Source organism: Chanodichthys erythropterus, chromosome 15 (genome assembly GCF_024489055.1).
Source record: "Chanodichthys erythropterus isolate Z2021 chromosome 15, ASM2448905v1, whole genome shotgun sequence".
Taxonomy (NCBI): domain Eukaryota; kingdom Metazoa; phylum Chordata; class Actinopteri; order Cypriniformes; family Xenocyprididae; genus Chanodichthys; species Chanodichthys erythropterus.
This window is the reverse complement of record NC_090235.1, coordinates 11836737-11855198: the sequence shown is the minus strand read 5'-3', so window position 1 is coordinate 11855198 and position 18462 is coordinate 11836737. Positions and strand designations below refer to the sequence as shown.

The window sequence follows — 18462 nt, the reverse complement described above, 5'->3', positions numbered from 1 at the left end:
TGATCCCACCAAACATCATAACATTCAAAGCCTTGTTTCCTTTAGTCAGACGTTTTACTACGTGCATATTAAATGTAAAATATTCACCCAACCAAAGTCCAAGAACTTGTCATGTGATCTGCTGAAGAAGGTTACAGCTTGTGTCGAATAATTATGAAAACGCACACAAAGATGAAATTAGGGTAAGAAATACAGAATACACTCATAAGGTTCAAATTTAATTGCTGAATTTTAGGTTACAGTACATGCTGACCCAAACAAGTTTACTCCAGTTTAATTCTAAATGACTCTAAACAACAGGCTGATCAATATTCACCTAAATCAATAACAATATTTCCAGTTACCACATTGTAGGTTGTGAACAATCTTCTTAGAAATTAAATTATTAGTTATAAAGGTGACTAAAATATCATCCACAAATGGATTTACACACACAAAGGAGTACGTAAATAAATAAATATAATAAAAGGGTAAGCTATAATAAATAAACAATAGATAAATATTGATAAAATAATATGAATAAAACAGAAATCACAAATGCAGTGCAGAGCTTTAGCTGTTACAGAAGTGCATAAAGACGTAAATATGGTTAAGCAAAAGTAATCAAAATTAGACAAAAAGTGGCAGAAGTTTCTCACTGAAGACTATGAGACAAACAAAACAAAATCAAATCACAATCTGGTACAGAGATTTAACGGTTACATAACGAGACAGAAAAACAGCAGCTTTGATCTCAGCAACACACTTCCATATAATGTTGGTAAATTCATCTCTACGCTTGACTTTAGACTGGACGTGTGCAGGAAGACACTATGGAAGCAGAAAACAGCGGAAGTTTAGTCAGCAAATTCACACACTGTGGTGTACAGTCTGTCCTGGAGAGACACGCACTGCCTCTGCTGACCTCTGCTGCGGCACGGCCTGTGTGTGCAGTCCTTCGATCATCATCATCATCATCATGAGATATGAGACAGCAGATAGATAAATGATGCTTTGACCACGTCATGGCAACATCAGTGACATGAATCAGTTGATAAATACTCTTCAAAATAAAGGTTCCAGTTAGATCCAGGGATTTACATGAAAATTCCACAAAGAACTTTTCATTCTCTTTTCATTCTGGAAAGTTCTGGTGATTTGAAGAACGTCATTATTGGCCTAATCAGTGTTTTCAAGAACCCTACGAGGTCAAAATAAGGTTTTTTGTAAGAAGCGGATTCACGAAAGAACCTTTATTTTAAGAGTGTGGAACAGAACTTGTTTTCTTGACTTAGATACACAGTTTGAGCTTTCTCTGGTTAAGCTCACAGTTGAGCTTTCTTAACTCAGAGGACTAAATACATTATGTTGATTAATACAATCAAAAGACAATCAAGGCAAAGAGAGGATTAAAATAAGAGGAGACCCCACCCAAAAACACAATAACCTCTGTCTCAGTGATTATCAGACTTCTGATCTTCTTCTTTAATTTGATCTTTAACCACAGATGCTTTGTTTGCACTTGAAGTCAGCTTTGGTTATTTGTCATTTAGGAGTGATTTAAAGTACATTTCAATACAAGTACAATCCTAAAGAAGTGACCCAGGGTTAAATGTTTCATTCAAGGGTACAATAAATCCACAATCAACATCTAGATTCTCTACAGCCAACATGAAATCAAAATTCTTATTACACGTTCCTGGTCTTATTGTGACGTATTCATTGGTGCACATTATTCCCCCCAAAAATAAAGACTTTTCTTATGGTGTCATCTTTAATTATTCAACTTCACAAATTGTCATGTTCAGAATAGCACACTACTCTTACTAATTTGCAGAATATCCTGATGATATACAACATTTATCAAAATGTGAAGTACTGACGCTACGGACTGTATACCATAATGCTATGCGTTTACCTTCCATTTGCAATTTCATGAATGAATAGGAACTGATATTAATTGCAATTTTTTTCAATTTAATTATGAAGAACTAAAATGTTTTTACCGCATTAGATTCAAAATATCCTAATTTTTGAAGATGACAACCACACACCACATGCTGAGTTAAGCATGCAACGTAATCATGTGACAGCTGTATGCAGTATTCCATTCTGAACATATTTACTACCTTATGATGTCACCTCCAGTCACATGATGGGTTAGGGAGATTTTTTAGGAAGCTGGGAATGAGATGTTTTTTTCTCTGCTTGAATGTGATAAGAGTTATCATGACATGACAAATAATATAGATCAAAATAACATGATCATTTGAGTTAAAATCAGGGTGCAGGAAAAGCTGTCCAAATATTAAAGGGTGTAATGGTGCAGTGTGTGTGTGTGTGTGTGTGTGTGTGTGTGAGGAGAAGAGCCAGGTGAGTAAGGTTAGGAGAGCAGGGCTTGATGCAGAGACGGTGGCCCAGCGCCGAGCCTCACTGCTGGCTATTATTGCTGGCTCACACCCATCTGCTGGTGGTCTGGCTCTGGTTCCTCCTCCACATCTGCATGATACTGATCGAACGTGTCGTCGTCAATATCTGGAAGACCCAGGAGCTGCAGGACAGTTTCACAGTCATTCCATGCAGAATGAAACCAGAACAGAACCAAATAGAATGTTCAGATGCAACATATTCCAGACATTCCATTAGAAGACTGTAAACAGTTCTGGCTCTAAAATCAGATTGAATGAGCCACGTTTGAAATGTCTAAAATATACACACACCTGTGTCTGCACATCAATCAAATTTTATAATAATGTGTTTGGCAAATGTTACGTGGACTAATGAAATATACACGGCTGAATAATTGTTCATTCTGTTTATTATTCTTGATAAACGTGAAGCGAGAGAGACTTACAGGCCTGAAGGATCTGAAGACTTTGTCCAGCACCTCCAGCAGTGTTTTCTTCCCGCAGGAGGAGATGTAGTCCTGCGCCAGCTGCAGGAACGGTAGACAGTCCTCGCTCTCACTCCACACATGCTGAAAACACACACACAGGATTAGATTAAACACATCATTTCACCAGCAGCATTCAGCGCAACACATACATTTAGATTTGTAGTTCTTTGTTATTTCGAATTTTCGTATTTATTTAAGATTTTAATTTATATTTAATTGTGTGTGTGCATAAATATTTATTTAACCATATTTCAAAACTGCTTTATTTTTTCAAATACTAATTTAACTAAACCTGGTGTTCTTTATATTTCTGTAGCTCGATAGGACATGCCACGAGCAATGCCATGGTCATGGGTTCGAATTGATTTCCAGCGAATGAATGAACTGATTTATATATACACACACATACCTTGAATGCAAAGTCACTTTGTATAAAAACATCTGCCAATTGCGAGTCTAATTTTTATATTTTTGCTTCATGGAGTCACAAAGCACAGTAAACAGTGTTTTACATGTTTATGACAAATGTTTACACATCTAGAAATCATATGCAATGAAATGCAATTCATATATCAGTATCGATCTCCTTTGGAAAATCAGACTACAAATATGCACAAGTAAAAATATTTTTATTAACACAAACTCCCAATTATATTTATTTCTAGATTTATAAAATAGGTACATACAGTATATGGATAAAAGGAATTCTTTGAAGTCGTCAAAGTTGAGCTTCCTGCAGAGAATCTGGGACACTAAAACTCTTTGTCCCGTTATATTTATCCGAGCGAGAGGGACCGTTTTCAGTAGATGGCCCACATAATCTTCTCCTCCCAAACGGCATTTGAGAAAAAATGTTTAATGAGGAAATAGAATCGGATTCAAATACAATGCAATAGACAGAGTTCTAAAACTAAATAAGATTACACTGTCAGTTTGTGCATTTGTGTAAATCCTTATGATGTCAATTAGGTCAAAAGGTCAAATTAATTGTGATATACAATACATTTCTGTTGTTTACTGTTTGTTTACTAATATTTTACTGGCATTCAGAGTATCTGAGAGAGCAATAAACGCTGAAGTTTGTGCTGTTATAACTAACATAAATCAATGTTTTGTGTGTTGAATGCTGTACACTTAATGCAAAATGATATAAGGACAGTTTTAGTGCATGTGTGCTGCTCTAAATGCTCTCTAAAATCCACTGGAAGGACATGACATTGTGCTGATATTTCATGTGCTGATATTTCAATCATTCTGGCTCACAGGAAAATATATGATTATCTCAAACCTCATCATATCAAACGTTTTATAGCATGTCACTTTAAGTCTATCATCTACGTGCATGTGTACTAGAAAAAATAAAGTATTTTAAAGTTTAAAATAATTAAAATGCTCAATTACTGGTTAAAGTCTATTAATATTGATATGTCCCACCCTACTGTCCTGTTTCAACAGAGAACGTCAACATGTGGTGAACAAATTCTACACACTCTGTCTTTCTCCAGAGATCTCAGCTCAAGCTGTGTTGTGAGGAAATGCCTGAAGCGATGGATAGAAAACTTTCTTTGACTGATTTCAGAGATTATTTATGCATTGGTCCAGAGCTCACAGGAACAGAGGGGAAAAACCTCCGCAGGCCAAACCAGAGGAGCTCTACCAATTCAAATCAATTCAGTTCAGTTGAAGTACTGACAAGGCAGCAATCTTATAATCTGTTAAAATGTCATTTCATTTAAATATTTAATTCAAAAATCAACATTAGTGGCTGTTCACAAACCCCTTTCACTTTCATTATTCAACATATTTCCAAATGGACAGTGAAAAGTACACGAATGTCACCAGAATGTAGCCAGACTGAATGTATAACAAGGTCCTATTAGTAATCGTTGGTTATATATTAACTAACAATGAGCAATGCATTAGTTACACAGTATTTATCAATTTGTTATCATTGGTTATAAAAATGCAACTCTTCCTTGTTAGTTCACGTCAGCTTAGGTCAATTAAATCATTTTACAGATACAATTTTTGAGCATGTATTGGTAAATGTTGAAATTAACATCAACTTATATTAATAAATGCTTTACATGTATTTTCATTGTTAGTTCATGTAACTAATGTAATTAACTACACATTAAACCTTATTGTGAAGTGTTACCACCAAATGCAAGCTTGCTAAAACAATGTCTAAACAGCTATTATCAATCATCTGCACCGCATTTTATATAGTATAGTCCAAACGTCTGAGACCACTAGTGAAAATGCTTCCTTTTTGCATTCTTTTCTAGTATTTTGTTACATATTTTACATATTTGTCATCATAACAATCTCAGTGAAAAGTTAAAGGGGTGGTTGATTTTGATTTCACTTTTTTAATTCTAGTTAGTGTGTAATGTTGCTGTTTGAGCATAAACAAAGTTACGACACTCGAAGTTCAATGCAAAGAGAGATATTTTCTTTTAAAGAATTTGCTGTTTAAGGACTACAACAAACGGCTGGTAGAGACTACAACAAGCTTCTTCCTGGGTTGGTAACATCACTAAACCTAAAATGTACATATACCCCACTCCTGAGAACACGCAACAAAGGCGGTGAGGCCATGTTGGGCTGCTTTAGAGAAGAGTAGTAGAGTTGTAGTAGAGTGTTGTTGTCATGCCGTCATTTGAACAAAAGATTAAAGGGTTAGTTCACCCAAAAATGAAAATTCTGTCATTTATTACTTACCCTCATGCCGCTCCACACCCGTAAGACCTTCGTTAATCTTCGGAACACAAATTAAGATATTTATGTTGAAATCCGATGGCTCAGTGAGGCCTCCATAGCCAGCAATGACATTTTCTCTCTCAAGCTCCATTAATGTACTAAAAACATATTTAAATTGGTTCATGTGAGTACAGTGGTTGAATATTAATATTATAAAGCGACGAGAATATTTTTGGTGCGCCAAAAAAACAAAATAACGACTTATATAGTGATGGCGATTTCAAAACACTGCTTCAGGAAGCTTCGGAGCGTTATGAATCTTCTTGTAACGAGGTTCGTAAATGTGGGAAGAAGGAGGCAGGAAGCGGCGAACATTCAACAAAATTTAATTCAAAATAAACAAAGAACAAAACGAAAGTAATGCCGACAGACCCTCGCGGACGTCTGCCGGCCACACAAACATTATAAAACATAACATAAAGTCCAGGCCTGGTCCTCTCTCGTCCTTCACTGACGTCGCTCCTCCTTTTATGCTCCCGGAGCTCCTCCGTGAGGGACTCAAGGCCGGTGCGCCTCCCAGGTGAAGCTCATTAACACTCGCGCCACCGGCCTCGCGCCGTTCCCTCACGGCTCTCGCCCGCCCTGGTCGCCACACTTCTGTGTCGAATCATGATTCAGATCACGTGTCAAACCGCCAAACGGCTGAAATCACGTGACTCTGGCGCTCCGAACAGCTGATTCGACACGCTGATTCATTATGCTCCGAAGCTTCCTGAAGCAGTGTTTTGAAATCGGCCATCACTAAATAAGTCGTTATTTTGTTTTTTGGAGCACCAACAATATTCTCGTTGCTTTATAATATTAATATTGAACCACTGTACTCACATGAACTGATTTAAATATGTTTTTAGTACATTAATGGATCTTGAGAGAGGAAATGTCATTGCTGGCTATGAGGGCCTCACCAAGCCATCGGATTTCAACAAAAATTTTAAAGATTAACAAAGGTCTTACGGGTGTGGAATGGCATGAGGGTGAGTAATACATGATAAAATAATAAATTTTTGGGTGAACTAACCCTTTAACATGACGGCACATGCTAGTGGATGAGTTGAATCAACTCCACAGCAACTACATCAATTTATCCACTAACCATTCAGAAACGTCCAGTTTCATTCTAAAAGTTGTAACTTCTTCCTGAGTCTCTCCATCAGTGTCAACTCCGGTTTGAACAATGTAAGGCTGAACACCGTTACTGACAATCCTCATTTTGTCTGCGTGAGATTCTCCAGCTTTGTTGTTGTTGAGCTGTTAAAGCTCCGCCCTCTTCTGGAAAGGGGCCGGGAGCAGCAGCTCATTTGCATTTAAAGTAGGGCTGGGCGATATATCGCATGTGATTGTCACGCGCATTTCGTCAGTAAAGCCGGTTCCCTGATTGCCGCTAAATCTCCATCACCTGCTTTCAATTAGAGCGGAATTTAATAGACAGAGCCGTAGTTCGTGGACAAGCTACGCAATATCGCGTTCATTATCGAAGGCGATACATCTGCGATATGAACGCGATATTGCGTGGCTTATCAGTGATCTACGGCTCTGTCTATTAAATGCCGCTCCATTTGAAAGCGGGTTATGGTGATTTAGCAGCAATCAGGGAACCGGCTTTACTGACAAAATGCGCGTGACAATCTCATGCGATATATCGCCCAGCCCTAATTTAAAGGGACACGCACAAAAAACGGTGTGTTTTTGCTCACACCCAAATAGGAGCAAATTTGTCAAGTTATAATAAATGATCTGTGGGGGATTTTCAATGTAGTCTCAGACTTTTGGCCCTATACTGTATTTTTAGCTGTTGATAAAGTAAAATCTCTCTCTCTCTCTCAATCAGTGCTCCTGCTGAACTCTGTATTGATCAGTCTGAGTAATTAGAGCCCTGTCCTGCTGCTGCATGCGCTGATATTTTAGTGAGCTCTGGGACTCTGGTGCAGGGTGATGCGGTCTGATCATGTGATGTGATGTGAGGGGAAATACAGTAAACTGTTGTGCTTCATTTCAGACAGGGAAGCATTAATGCAAATCCAGCATGAGTTTTTACTACATCACAACACCAAAAACACAGAGAATATCTGCACTATTTATCCCTCAGTGACGGTGTCTGATGAACTGTGCAGCTTTAGACCACATCATGGCCCCAAAATGGTGCTGCTGATGCAATAATGACCCATGCCTATCTGACCAAAACATATGCATCAGTCTATACACTGAATATTAGACTTATAAAAATGTAATTGTTGGCAGACACATCCTACAACCCTACAGCATCCAAAAAATCCAACCAAGCATGTGTAGAAAAAGTACTGCAGTCAACAAAACAGTGACATCATTTCACTGGCTTTCAGATAAAGGCCTTAAAACGCTTAAAGTACATCGGCTATACAGTGATAGTACACAACATGCAACGCGTTACTGAATCATTTCCATCTTCATATTCCCGTAGTACTCCAATGAAGAGCATAGTATTACCCTGTGTCTAATAATAACTATGCTAATGCCATAGTAGCATGTCCAAAAACCATGGTACTTTTGACACAAGAGACTATTTAGAACACAGCAGCATCCACACACACACTCGGGCACGCGCACCGCTCCCCCTCCCCCCGAGGATATTACTCGATTATGTCATACTTACAAAATTGTCGGTTCCTCCCGTGAGATTGTCCGGGCAGAGCACGTAGAACGAGATCCCGGGCTCGGCGTAGAAGTCCAGCCGCCTCTCGTCCACATCCTCGGCGAAGATCAGATCGAAGGGGTTCCCGGAGCACCATTTCTCGGCGGTGTCCACCAGCTCTTTAAACTCCATCCTTCCTGACGGACTCGGCGCACCTGAGCCGCGGATGATGCTGATGCTGCGGATGCTGAGCACTAACGCTGCGTCGTCATGGTGATTAGAGAGGATTCTGCTTCAGATGTGGTCTCACTGTCTCATATCGGCCTGTAATTTTAGTCTTCCTGAACTGGACCTAAAAGACCGGACCCGGTTCAGCCCTCCTGTGCGGAGAACAACGCCTGTCCTCTAGCAGGATGACGTCACATGACAACACATGCGCCCCTCGTCATCATCTTCTTCATAAGGAACCATCTCTAAAGAGACACCCGTTTTCTCAACTGTTCAAAAATATATAAATGATTATACCATTTTGATGCTGTGTAGAAAATATAAATTATTATTAACATTATTATTATTATTAGTGTGTGTGTGCGTGTGTGTTTTGAAACGGCAGTGTAATTTTGTATCTATTGTGTTCCACTAGAGGGCGTCATTACTCCAGTGTTTGGTTTTGGAGCAGTGGGCCAGATTCACGAAAATATTATCGTAAAAATTATACATTTACGTTGAAAAGAAGAACATTCTTTTTCAGAAATGTTTAAATTTTCTTAAGTTTTGACTTCTAAGAGTATTCAATTCCTAACCTTTCCCCAGAAAATAATGCTATTAGTGAAACAGAGGAAATATGTTGTTTTTGTTGACAGAGCTTCATCGTTATTGTATAACAAGTGTGAAGGCAGAAGTTCAGGTTATGAAAAATGATCTTTATTTAAAAAGATGCCGGACTTCTTCATCGCGGCACATTCACGCACATGCGCAGAAGCAAGCTAACAGTCTGCTAGGCTTTTTAAGCAACAAAACACTATGATGTTCTTCTACAGTCATCATAAATGTATTACTCCTGCACTATTTTTTAACCCTTCATTACCATCATAGTACTACGACAGTGTAAATAAAAACAAATGTCTATTGCTTTGTACAATCAAAGTAGGCCTACAGTTTGATATTAGAATGCATGTGAAGCCCAAAATCTGGGTACTGAAGCAAAACCACTGCTAGCGTGTGTTATGTTGGGTTCAATGTGCAAGAAAAGGTCAGGGTTGAACCCAGTTAAACAATTCAAGAATCTCCCTTCTACTAAATGTGTGTAATATTGTCTATAGGTTATTTCACAGGAGGGTGTCGGCTGAATTCTAAGCTGCTCTGGATTAAAAGCAGCCAAGAGGATTCTAATAACTCTATTTTATTATGTTTATTATTTCTAATAGCTGTCTTTAGTGTTAACATAAATACAGACCCTCTGTGACGATAGCTTTAGGTCTGTCACTCAAAAACAAACAAACAAACAAACAGTGATCCTTGTATTTGCAGCAGTGTCAGAGTTTAGGGTCACACCATTGAGAACATTCTAGCTGATTTTAACATTTGAGTAGCAGAGTGTCTATTTTTCTGTTTTCTCATCCTCATACCAGAACAGCTTGATTGACATTTCTATCTGCGGCTTCATAATTTACTGCCAAAAATCCCTGAAGAATGATCACTGGCAGCGTGGAGCAGTGTTGAGTGAATGACGCTCCTCCATCATCACTGTATCAACCCTTATCAACATTTCACAATAAGTTCTCAGTTTACAGTTTCCCAGATGAATTTCTGCTGTTTACAAGCCTCAGAAAGAGTGACCTAAAACTAAAAGTAAACTGAGTCTAGCTGCATTTTGAAAATTGTTCATTGCACAGTAAGACACAATGTTCAGCATTTAAAATGTTTGTGAAGTGTGTCTTTTCAGGAAGGCAAAATATTTTGGGCCACATAATCACATAATATCATTACAATAAAATATGACAAAAAAGACCAAAACAGAATATAACCAGTATTTACCCTTAAAACAGCTGAGCGAACTTTTACAATGTTTAAATGTGAAAAATAATAATAGAAATAATAAAAACATTAGGAATTACATGCAGAAAAGATCTTCTTCTCCCTCCCAGAAGAAAGCATGAAAATAGAAATTAATTCTATTTTTTTAACAGCCTTTAAATGAGTATATGCAATTTTCAATTTAAGAAATATATTCTTGAGAAATAGTGCAAAATTAAGCTTATCTTTAAATAACCTTGAGAGTGTGTGCTATAATTGCAAATATTATGTATAAGATAATACATATGCTGTTTAATTTAATACAGCATGTTTTGCAGATCTCTCAGGTTTGGTTGATATATGGTTAAGGAATCCACAAGAAAAGTCTCGATATTTTTGACATAATAATGAGGCATGTGGCTTGGAGCAGATGTAATTCGATCTTTGATGCTCTTGAAGCTGTAGTTTCTGTGGAAGGAGCAGCAGGTGGTGTAAAAGCTGTAATAAAAAGATTAACAGATTAGCTGGAACAGATCAAGTTTACCTTTTTCGCTTCATTCAAGTCAAACTGAGGAAAAACATTTTTGGTGTGTGTCTTGTTCCTTGATATTAACATTACAGGAGAATATCTATTGAGTCAGTGCTTACTGGAACCATTGACGGAAATTGTTTGAGAAATTATATTCAGTGTATTGATAGTTCCTGTTTCCACTGCTTTCAAAAGGGTTTCTGAAATCTCTTTTCTGGAAGGTACAGATGTGTTGGAGCTGAAAACTAGTTGTGTTCTCGTGATGATTGACCCGGGTCTGAAATACACACACACACACACACACACGTTTGTTTCATTATATTACTGAGGACATTTCATTGACTTCCATTGATTTTATATCAGGTTAATTATATTTTCTATGACCTACACCCTAAGAAACACAGAAACATATGCAAAACACTAGATTTTAATAAAAACATGATGTCCTCACTAGTCGGTTGTCATAATATTTCACTATATAAGTGAGGAAATTTGCTTCTCTTAAGTAGCCAAAGCTGTGAACACACACACACACACACACACACACACACACACACACACACACACACACACACACACACACACACACACACACACACACACACACACACATGTTTGTTTTTGTGAATTGTGGGGACTTTCCATAGACTTCAATGCATTTTACACTGAACAAACTGTACATTCTATCCCCCTACCCTGCCCCTACCCCTAAACCTAACCCTCACAGGAAACTGTGCAAACTTTTACTTTTTCACAAAAACTCATTCTATATGATTTATAAACCCATTTACATTGTGGGGACCGCTGGCTGGTCCCCACGATGTAGGTGAACTCAGGTTTATATTACATCATGGGGACATTTGGTCCCCACAATGTAATATAAACAAAAGCACACACACACACACACACACACACACACACATACACACACACAAAAAGCATGATTGCAATATTCTGTATTTACCTGAATCCTTGGACAATCGCTCTGAGAAAGTTATCATATTTGGGTTTGTAGACAGCTGCAAGCTGGAACAAATAGCAAACAAACATTAAAAAGATTATCGCAATTACACAGTAGATGCGTTTGTAATACTTATTATATTGTGTTAAAAGCAGGTTTAAAGTCAAGAAATTTGTCATCAGAGAGACAGTAACTATAACTCACCTGATCTGTCACCAGCTTAGACCTATTCTTGAACTCCTGAGACTCTGAATTGTCGAGTGCGCTTGTAAATGTGTCAGAAGAGTGAAACTCCAGATCTGTTACTATCTCAGGTACTGTAGGCACTTCAGCTGTGGGTCCTGCAGTGGTTGTGGATGTATTGGTTACACTAACAGCTGTACTTTTTAATGCAGTTGAAGAGAGTATGGTTTGTGGTGGTGTTGTGTTGAATGATGCAGCAAGAGTTGATGAGGTTGTTGAGGATATTGTTGTAGGTGTTGTGGATGTTTTGCTCATACTAAGCGTTGAACTTGCAGAAGGTGGTGAAACAGAACCGGCTGAAATTAAGGTAGAAGCTGTTGGTTGTGAAGCTGTTGTGGTAGATGTTGCATTAGTTGTGGATGATGTGGTTGTGAACGGTGTGGATGGTTCAGTTGCATTATGAAAGACTGCTGAAGTAGGTGATAATGATTTAGATGTTGTTGCATTAAATGCACTAGCAGTGGATGATCCAGCAAGAGTTGATGTGGTTGTTGAGGATCCTGTTGTGGTAGATGTTGCATTAGTTGTGGATGTTGTGGTTGGTATTGTGGATGATTGAGTTGTATTAAAAGCAGCTGAAGAGGTAATGGTTGAAGCAGGCAATGTTACGTTAGATGCAGTAGTGTTGGATGATCCAGGAAGAGTCGTTGGTTCAGCTGTAGAGATTGTAACTGCTGATATTAGAAAAAGATGATCAGGTTAGATTGAACTGTATGTCAACACTGACAAAAGAAAAGTCATTGTATCATGTTTAATTAATTTCCATTTCAGCAATACTAGGTTTATTTTGTACTTTCCTATTTTTATGTAAGACTGAACACATATAAAATAAGATTACTTTTTTGTCTTTTCTACTGGTGTAATCAGACCTACCTGAATCATTACCTGTGTCAGAAAGAGGACTTCCGCTCAGGGAATTGACAGTTGCTGTTATGGAGGAAGATTCAGCAGGAGTTGTTCTGGCTGTTGTTGATGTTGAGTCTGTTATTGTGGACTCAGTTGCTGGAACAATTATGTATATTTTACATATAAGTGAATTATTTTTATGATATTTTTTGATCTCAACTGTTGTGAAATTGATTCACCTACCGATCAAAATGTACAAAATAATAAAAGCTTTTTTCTCCATCTTGGAGAGCGTCCAGTGAGTCTGCAATGTGAGCAATATGTCACTGAAGATAAGCTATTTTAACGTAGGCTATAATGAAAAACCAAACAATCCTAGAGAGGGAAAGACAAGATGAGAGATGTCAACATCTGCTCAGATCAAAGCAACTTCTGTTAAAATAAAGCTAATATATAGTGAGCTAATGTTCTTAAAAAAAGGGAGAAAAAAAGAAATTATGTTACAATTGTTACAAAGTTCTTAAGACCTTCGTTATCTACTACATGATTTACTCAGATTTTCACTTTCTGATCATCTCTTAATTCATCTCTTAACTCAAATTCCAAATGATTATTCTGCTATACAATATTTTTCTGTTATGACTCTCTTAATATTCATTTTCATTTAGCTACAATATTTTCCTATGACTCATTGATATTAACACCAGCATTTCAAAAAACAAATGGATGTCCCATAGTGCCTTTCTCAATTAAGATATAAAGTAAGGTAAGTAAAATAACCAACAACTGTCTATAGAGAGTCACATAGTGTTTTACAATATAAACCATAAAGGTTACTTGTATACAAAATAATGTAACTGCAATTTTTTCATGAACGAAAATGTGTCACAAAACTTAATAATTCATTTAATTTCATTTAACACTCCTGCTATGTCTGACAAAGACAAAACCGGGCATCCCATAGAAAAGTTTTGATTTGTTCCTGTTGTGATATTTCCCACACTTTAATATATAAATATAATTAACACAAACATCTTTAGTGAAATAAAATGTTCTTACCAATCTTTAAGCAGATATATAACTGAACATGTTGATTTGAATTCGCTGTTGCCTCAGTGGCTTTAAGTAAGTCTGTAAGTTACGTCCCAGTTTTTTTACTTCTTATACCTGTGACGATTCTGCCTTTTAAATGCACCCAGTGACGTCGTGAAGGTTTTTTTTCCTTTTATTGAAATGCAGGAATAAACTATAATGTTCCTTACAGTCATTACTCATTTACTTAGGTCACTTTTCTAGAGCTCTCCGAGCAATAAAGCATTCTGTGTGGGTGAAACTGGATCTTTTTTGATTGCTTTGGCACAAAAAACATGCATTCATTCAGTGACTAAATCTTGCAAATGAAATGAATTCTTCTCTTAGACACCATCAGTAATACAAATCTAAAAAAAGAAATATTATCAAAACAGGTAAACCAGCCACAGCAAGTTCCTGTCGTAGCTGAACACCTAACAATTTCTTTAGCATCAATTTCATTATCATCTTCATCTTAAGAATATTTTTTTTTGTGTAATATAAACATGGACAATGTACCAGGAATTCAAAAGAATAAAGAGGTCAAATTCTTTATAATTCTTTGAAATATTACAAATGAAAACATGCAATGCTATTTGTTGTTAGTGTTTTTAGGTCATGGATTTATGACTGACAAAGTGTATGGTAGTTTTAGTATATTTTGAATGTGAAATGAACTGCTGTGGCAGATCAAAGATGAAAACTGTGAAGAGTTTTGAAAAAGTGACTTAGGAAATAATAACAATAATTATTATAAATCAGTAATGTAAATCTTTTTTTTTCTTATCTGTTTTCTTAAGATTGTTCCTAAGACAAATCTGTATTTGTATCAAATATGTATTTTAGACATCTCACTGGTGTTTGTCTGTTCACATGCGTCTGTACAGGAAGCAACAGAAAGGACCACAGGGTCCAGAAACTGCCCTGGGCTTTTCAATTCATGTTCATTTATTTCCGTGAACGTATCAATTCCATCCTTCTAGTGTGTGATTATGATCTGAATCCAGACTGCTGAAAGCACTAATCTGCTCCATTAATCCTTTGCTATGTTTGTTAAAGGTGTAACAGCTAAAAAACATCATGACTCCATGTCAAATTACAAGGTCACTCATGGGCACTTTCAGAGACTAGATTTCTGACTCTGTTAAAATAAGCTCAAAACCATAAGAGATCAGATGAAACGTTAATCCAAATGTCTGCAACCTTTCACCAGTTCAAATTAAACAAGCTCAGAGCATTCAAAATTTTAAAAGCATCTAAAGACATTATGTTTTTGCTTTTGATTAATTTGAAGTACCTTTATTTTACATTTTCATTGTCATTCCTCATAGTCATTACCAGAGGTGTCACTAAATCATACATTTTCAGGAGTAGATTTTTTTCTTCAGTAAAGATAATGGCTTAAATGTTAAGGCGAGAAACTACAGGCAAAACTTTTTTCTTTTTTCTTATTATTTTCTTCTTTTTTCTGTAATATTCCCATCTATATTCTGAAGGATTTGCTTATATAATTCACATGATTTAATATATATATATATATATATATATATATATACACATACAGTACAGTCCAAAAGTTTGGAACCACTAAGATTTTTAATGTTTTTAAAAGAAGTTTCGTCTGCTCACCAAGGCTACATTTATTTAATTAAAAATACAGTAAAAAACAGTAATATTGTGAAATATTATTACAATTTAAAATAACTGTTTTCTATTTGAATATATTTCACAAAGTAATTTATTCCTGTGATCAAAGCTGAATTTTCAGCATCATTACTCCAGTCTTCAGTGTCACATGATCCTTCAGAAATCATTCTAATATGATGATCTGCTGCTCAATAAACATTTAATGTGTACAATTGTACAAAATATTTGTGTACAATATTTTTTTCAGGATTATTTGATGAATAGAAAGTTCAAAAGAACAGTGTTTATCTGAAATCTAATCTTTTGTAACATTATAAATGTCTTTACTGCCGCTTTTGATTGATTTAATGCATCCTTGCTGAATAAAAGTATTCATTTCTTTCATTTCTTTTCAAAAAAATAAAAATAACAATTCTTACTGACCCCAAACTTTTGAACGGTAGTGTATAATGCTACAGAAGCTTTGTATTTCAGATAAATGCTGTTCTTTTGAACTTTCTATTCATCAAGGAATCATGAAAAAAAAAAAAAAAGTACACAACTGTTTTCAACATTGAAAATAATCATAAATGTTTCTTGAGCAGCAAATCAGCATATTAGAATGATTTCTGAAGGATCATGTGACACTGAAGACTGGAGTAATGATGCTGAAAATTCAGCTTTGATCAGGAATAAATTACTTTGTCAAATATATTTAAATAGTACACAGTTATTTTAAATTGTAATAATATTTCACAATATTACTGATTTTACTGTATTTTTAGTTAAATAAATGTAGCCTTGGTGAGCAGACGAAACTTCTTTTAAAAACATTAAAAATCTTAGTGGTTCCAAACTTTTGGACTGTACTGTATATATATATATATATATATATATATATATATATATATATATATATATATACAAATCTATTCCTATAAACATGGTGAAAGTATTTTTTTTGTTGACAGTATTTCTTGATTTATGAAGTGATAGAAATAGAGATCTCAAATCTCCTCAGTGAAAACCGTTGATATCAGCAATATAACACTGGCTTTATCCAATGTTTAGATTTCTGTTCTGGAAATTTAAGCAAATCATAAGATAATGCCTCATTTGCGTATTTAAAAATAACATTTCAGAAAACTTGAATTGTTGCAATTGTTAATATAATCAATAAAATGAGGACGTATGATTATATCTCATTTTTTTTAAACCCTAGTCACCTGGGTCTTACATTTTTAATTTGGCAACATAGGCCTATAAAATGCTTAATTAAAAATGCTTTACTAAAAACGCCAGCCTGTAGCTCTTTAATATTGATTTAATTTCTTTTTTAATCATACTTTTATCTCAAATTCTTATTAGAGTATGAATTGAATATTGGTCATGCGAAACAATCAGATCTGGCTGAAATTGTAGCATTTCAGTCCTGTTTTACACCACTAGAGGCCAGCAGAGTCATTCTCTTAATCAGTTTTACAGCTTTTCATGTCATTCTCAGTACTTCATTCTCTAAGGTGGACAGATGGCTTTGTTCAGAATGGAATATAAACACACTGCTTAATGCACAGTATACACTATATGCTGCTTACTAACACACACACACACACACATATATATAATATATAATAATATATAATATGTGTGTGTGTGTGTGTGTGTGTGTGTGTGTGTGTGTGTGTGTGTGTGTGTGTGTGTGTGTGTGTGTGTGTGTGTGTGTGTGTGTGTGTGTGTGTGTGTGAGAGAGAGAGAGAATATGCAATGATATTAATGATATTAAATATTTTAATGATTCTTTCATCTTCAATTCAATGAGTGACATCTAGTTATTACCCTATAAATAAATATTTTTTTATTCAGTTCTGTGTAAAAATGTCTAACCTTTTTGCCCAATCCTTTTTCTCTGGTTTCCTTCAATATAGGTGTACACACAGGTAAACACACAAATGTGTGTAATGACATGGGTGTGACAGGTATTACAAGGAGAGGGTGACTTATGAGGACATTACCCATGTCCCCACTTTTCAAAAGGCTTATAAATCACACAGAATGAGTTTTTGTGAGAAAGTAAAAGTGTGCACAGTTTCCTGTGAGGGTTAGGGGTAGTGTAGGGTTAAAGAAAATACGGTTTGTACAGTATAAAAACCATTACGCCTATGGAATGTCCCCACAATTCACAAAAACAAACCTGTGTGTCCTGATATGTCACACACACACACACACACACACACACACACACACACACACACACACACACACACACACACACACACACACACACACACACACACACACACACACACGCTGAGTTTTCATGTTTTATGGCGACTTTCCATATACATAATGATTTTTATAATGTTCAAACTGTATGTTCTAATGCCTACCCCTAAACCTATCCACCACAGAAAACTTTCAAGCATTTTAAATTTTAATCTTGATTCAACACAAGACTTAATCTGAGCATCAGTTTGTGTGTGTTTATGTTTGACAAAGTATTTTTGTTTTAACAGAAAATAACAGCGAACTGGTCTGGATTAACTAGGAATAGGAAGTTTGTTTAGCAACTGCCAGAGGAGAGACAGACAGAAATAGCCAGGAAAATAAGATTTTTAAGTGCTACAAAAATAGTTTATTTATTGCCATTCCTCATAATTAAAATAGTAATGCACTTTTTTTGAACATTTCTTCAACTAAGCTATGCTTTCACAAAGGTAACAGGATTGACATTTTTATAGTTTAATTTGGCATCTGTTAAAAATTATTTAAATTGCTATTTTTAGAGAGACACTTTAATGCTTATATTTATATATACAATGTAACGTATATTTTTAATAAACATTTCTTTCTCTTACACAAAAAGATCTATATCCATGTATCAATCTCTCTCAGCTGAACTGCAGTGACCCTCGTTCAGGACAGCG

The 18462-nt window shown here is 35.9% G+C and overlaps 2 protein-coding genes across 4 annotated transcripts; both read right to left on the bottom strand.

Moving 5' to 3' along the window:
* Window positions 1-230: 230 nt before the first annotated feature.
* Window positions 231-8707, bottom strand: mturn (maturin, neural progenitor differentiation regulator homolog (Xenopus)). The gene is made up of 3 exons (XM_067412122.1): window positions 8268-8707; window positions 2834-2956; window positions 231-2530 (listed from the first exon to the last, which is right to left on the bottom strand). The coding sequence occupies exons 1-3, from the start codon at window positions 8436-8438 to the stop codon at window positions 2423-2425; spliced, it is 402 nt and encodes a 133-aa protein (XP_067268223.1). The 5' UTR covers window positions 8439-8707; the 3' UTR covers window positions 231-2422.
* Window positions 8708-9169: 462 nt separating this feature from the next.
* Window positions 9170-13986, bottom strand: LOC137037920 (uncharacterized). Of its 3 annotated transcripts, none has more exons than XM_067412327.1 (7): window positions 13901-13986; window positions 13085-13216; window positions 12869-12997; window positions 11957-12669; window positions 11756-11817; window positions 10911-11068; window positions 9170-10760 (listed from the first exon to the last, which is right to left on the bottom strand). In XM_067412327.1, exons 2-7 carry the CDS (start codon window positions 13122-13124, stop codon window positions 10627-10629), a joined length of 1236 nt encoding a protein of 411 aa, XP_067268428.1. In that variant the 5' UTR covers window positions 13125-13216; window positions 13901-13986; the 3' UTR covers window positions 9170-10626. The 3 variants fall into 3 exon arrangements, with proteins under 3 accessions (XP_067268428.1, XP_067268429.1, XP_067268432.1); XM_067412328.1 differs by having other exon boundaries at window positions 12881-12997; XM_067412331.1 differs by having other exon boundaries at window positions 11957-12666; window positions 12881-12997.
* Between the last annotated feature and the right edge of the window lie 4476 nt (window positions 13987-18462).

Coding starts and splice junctions, on each gene's coding strand:
- mturn (XM_067412122.1), bottom strand. CDS start 8,438: ATGGAGTTTAAAGAGCTGGTGGACACCGCCGAGAAATGGTGCTCCGGG. Junction 2,957..8,267: donor CGGGAGGAACCGACAATTTT/GTAAGTATGACA, acceptor GTGTGTTTTCAG/CATGTGTGGAGTGAGAGCGA. Junction 2,531..2,833: donor TCTTCAGATCCTTCAGGCCT/GTAAGTCTCTCT, acceptor ACTGTCCTGCAG/CTCCTGGGTCTTCCAGATAT.
- LOC137037920 (XM_067412327.1), bottom strand. CDS start 13,124: ATGGAGAAAAAAGCTTTTATTATTTTGTACATTTTGATCG. Junction 11,818..11,956: donor CTAAGCTGGTGACAGATCAG/GTGAGTTATAGT, acceptor TATTTGTTCCAG/CTTGCAGCTGTCTACAAACC. Junction 10,761..10,910: donor AATTTCCGTCAATGGTTCCA/GTAAGCACTGAC, acceptor TTTTTATTACAG/CTTTTACACCACCTGCTGCT.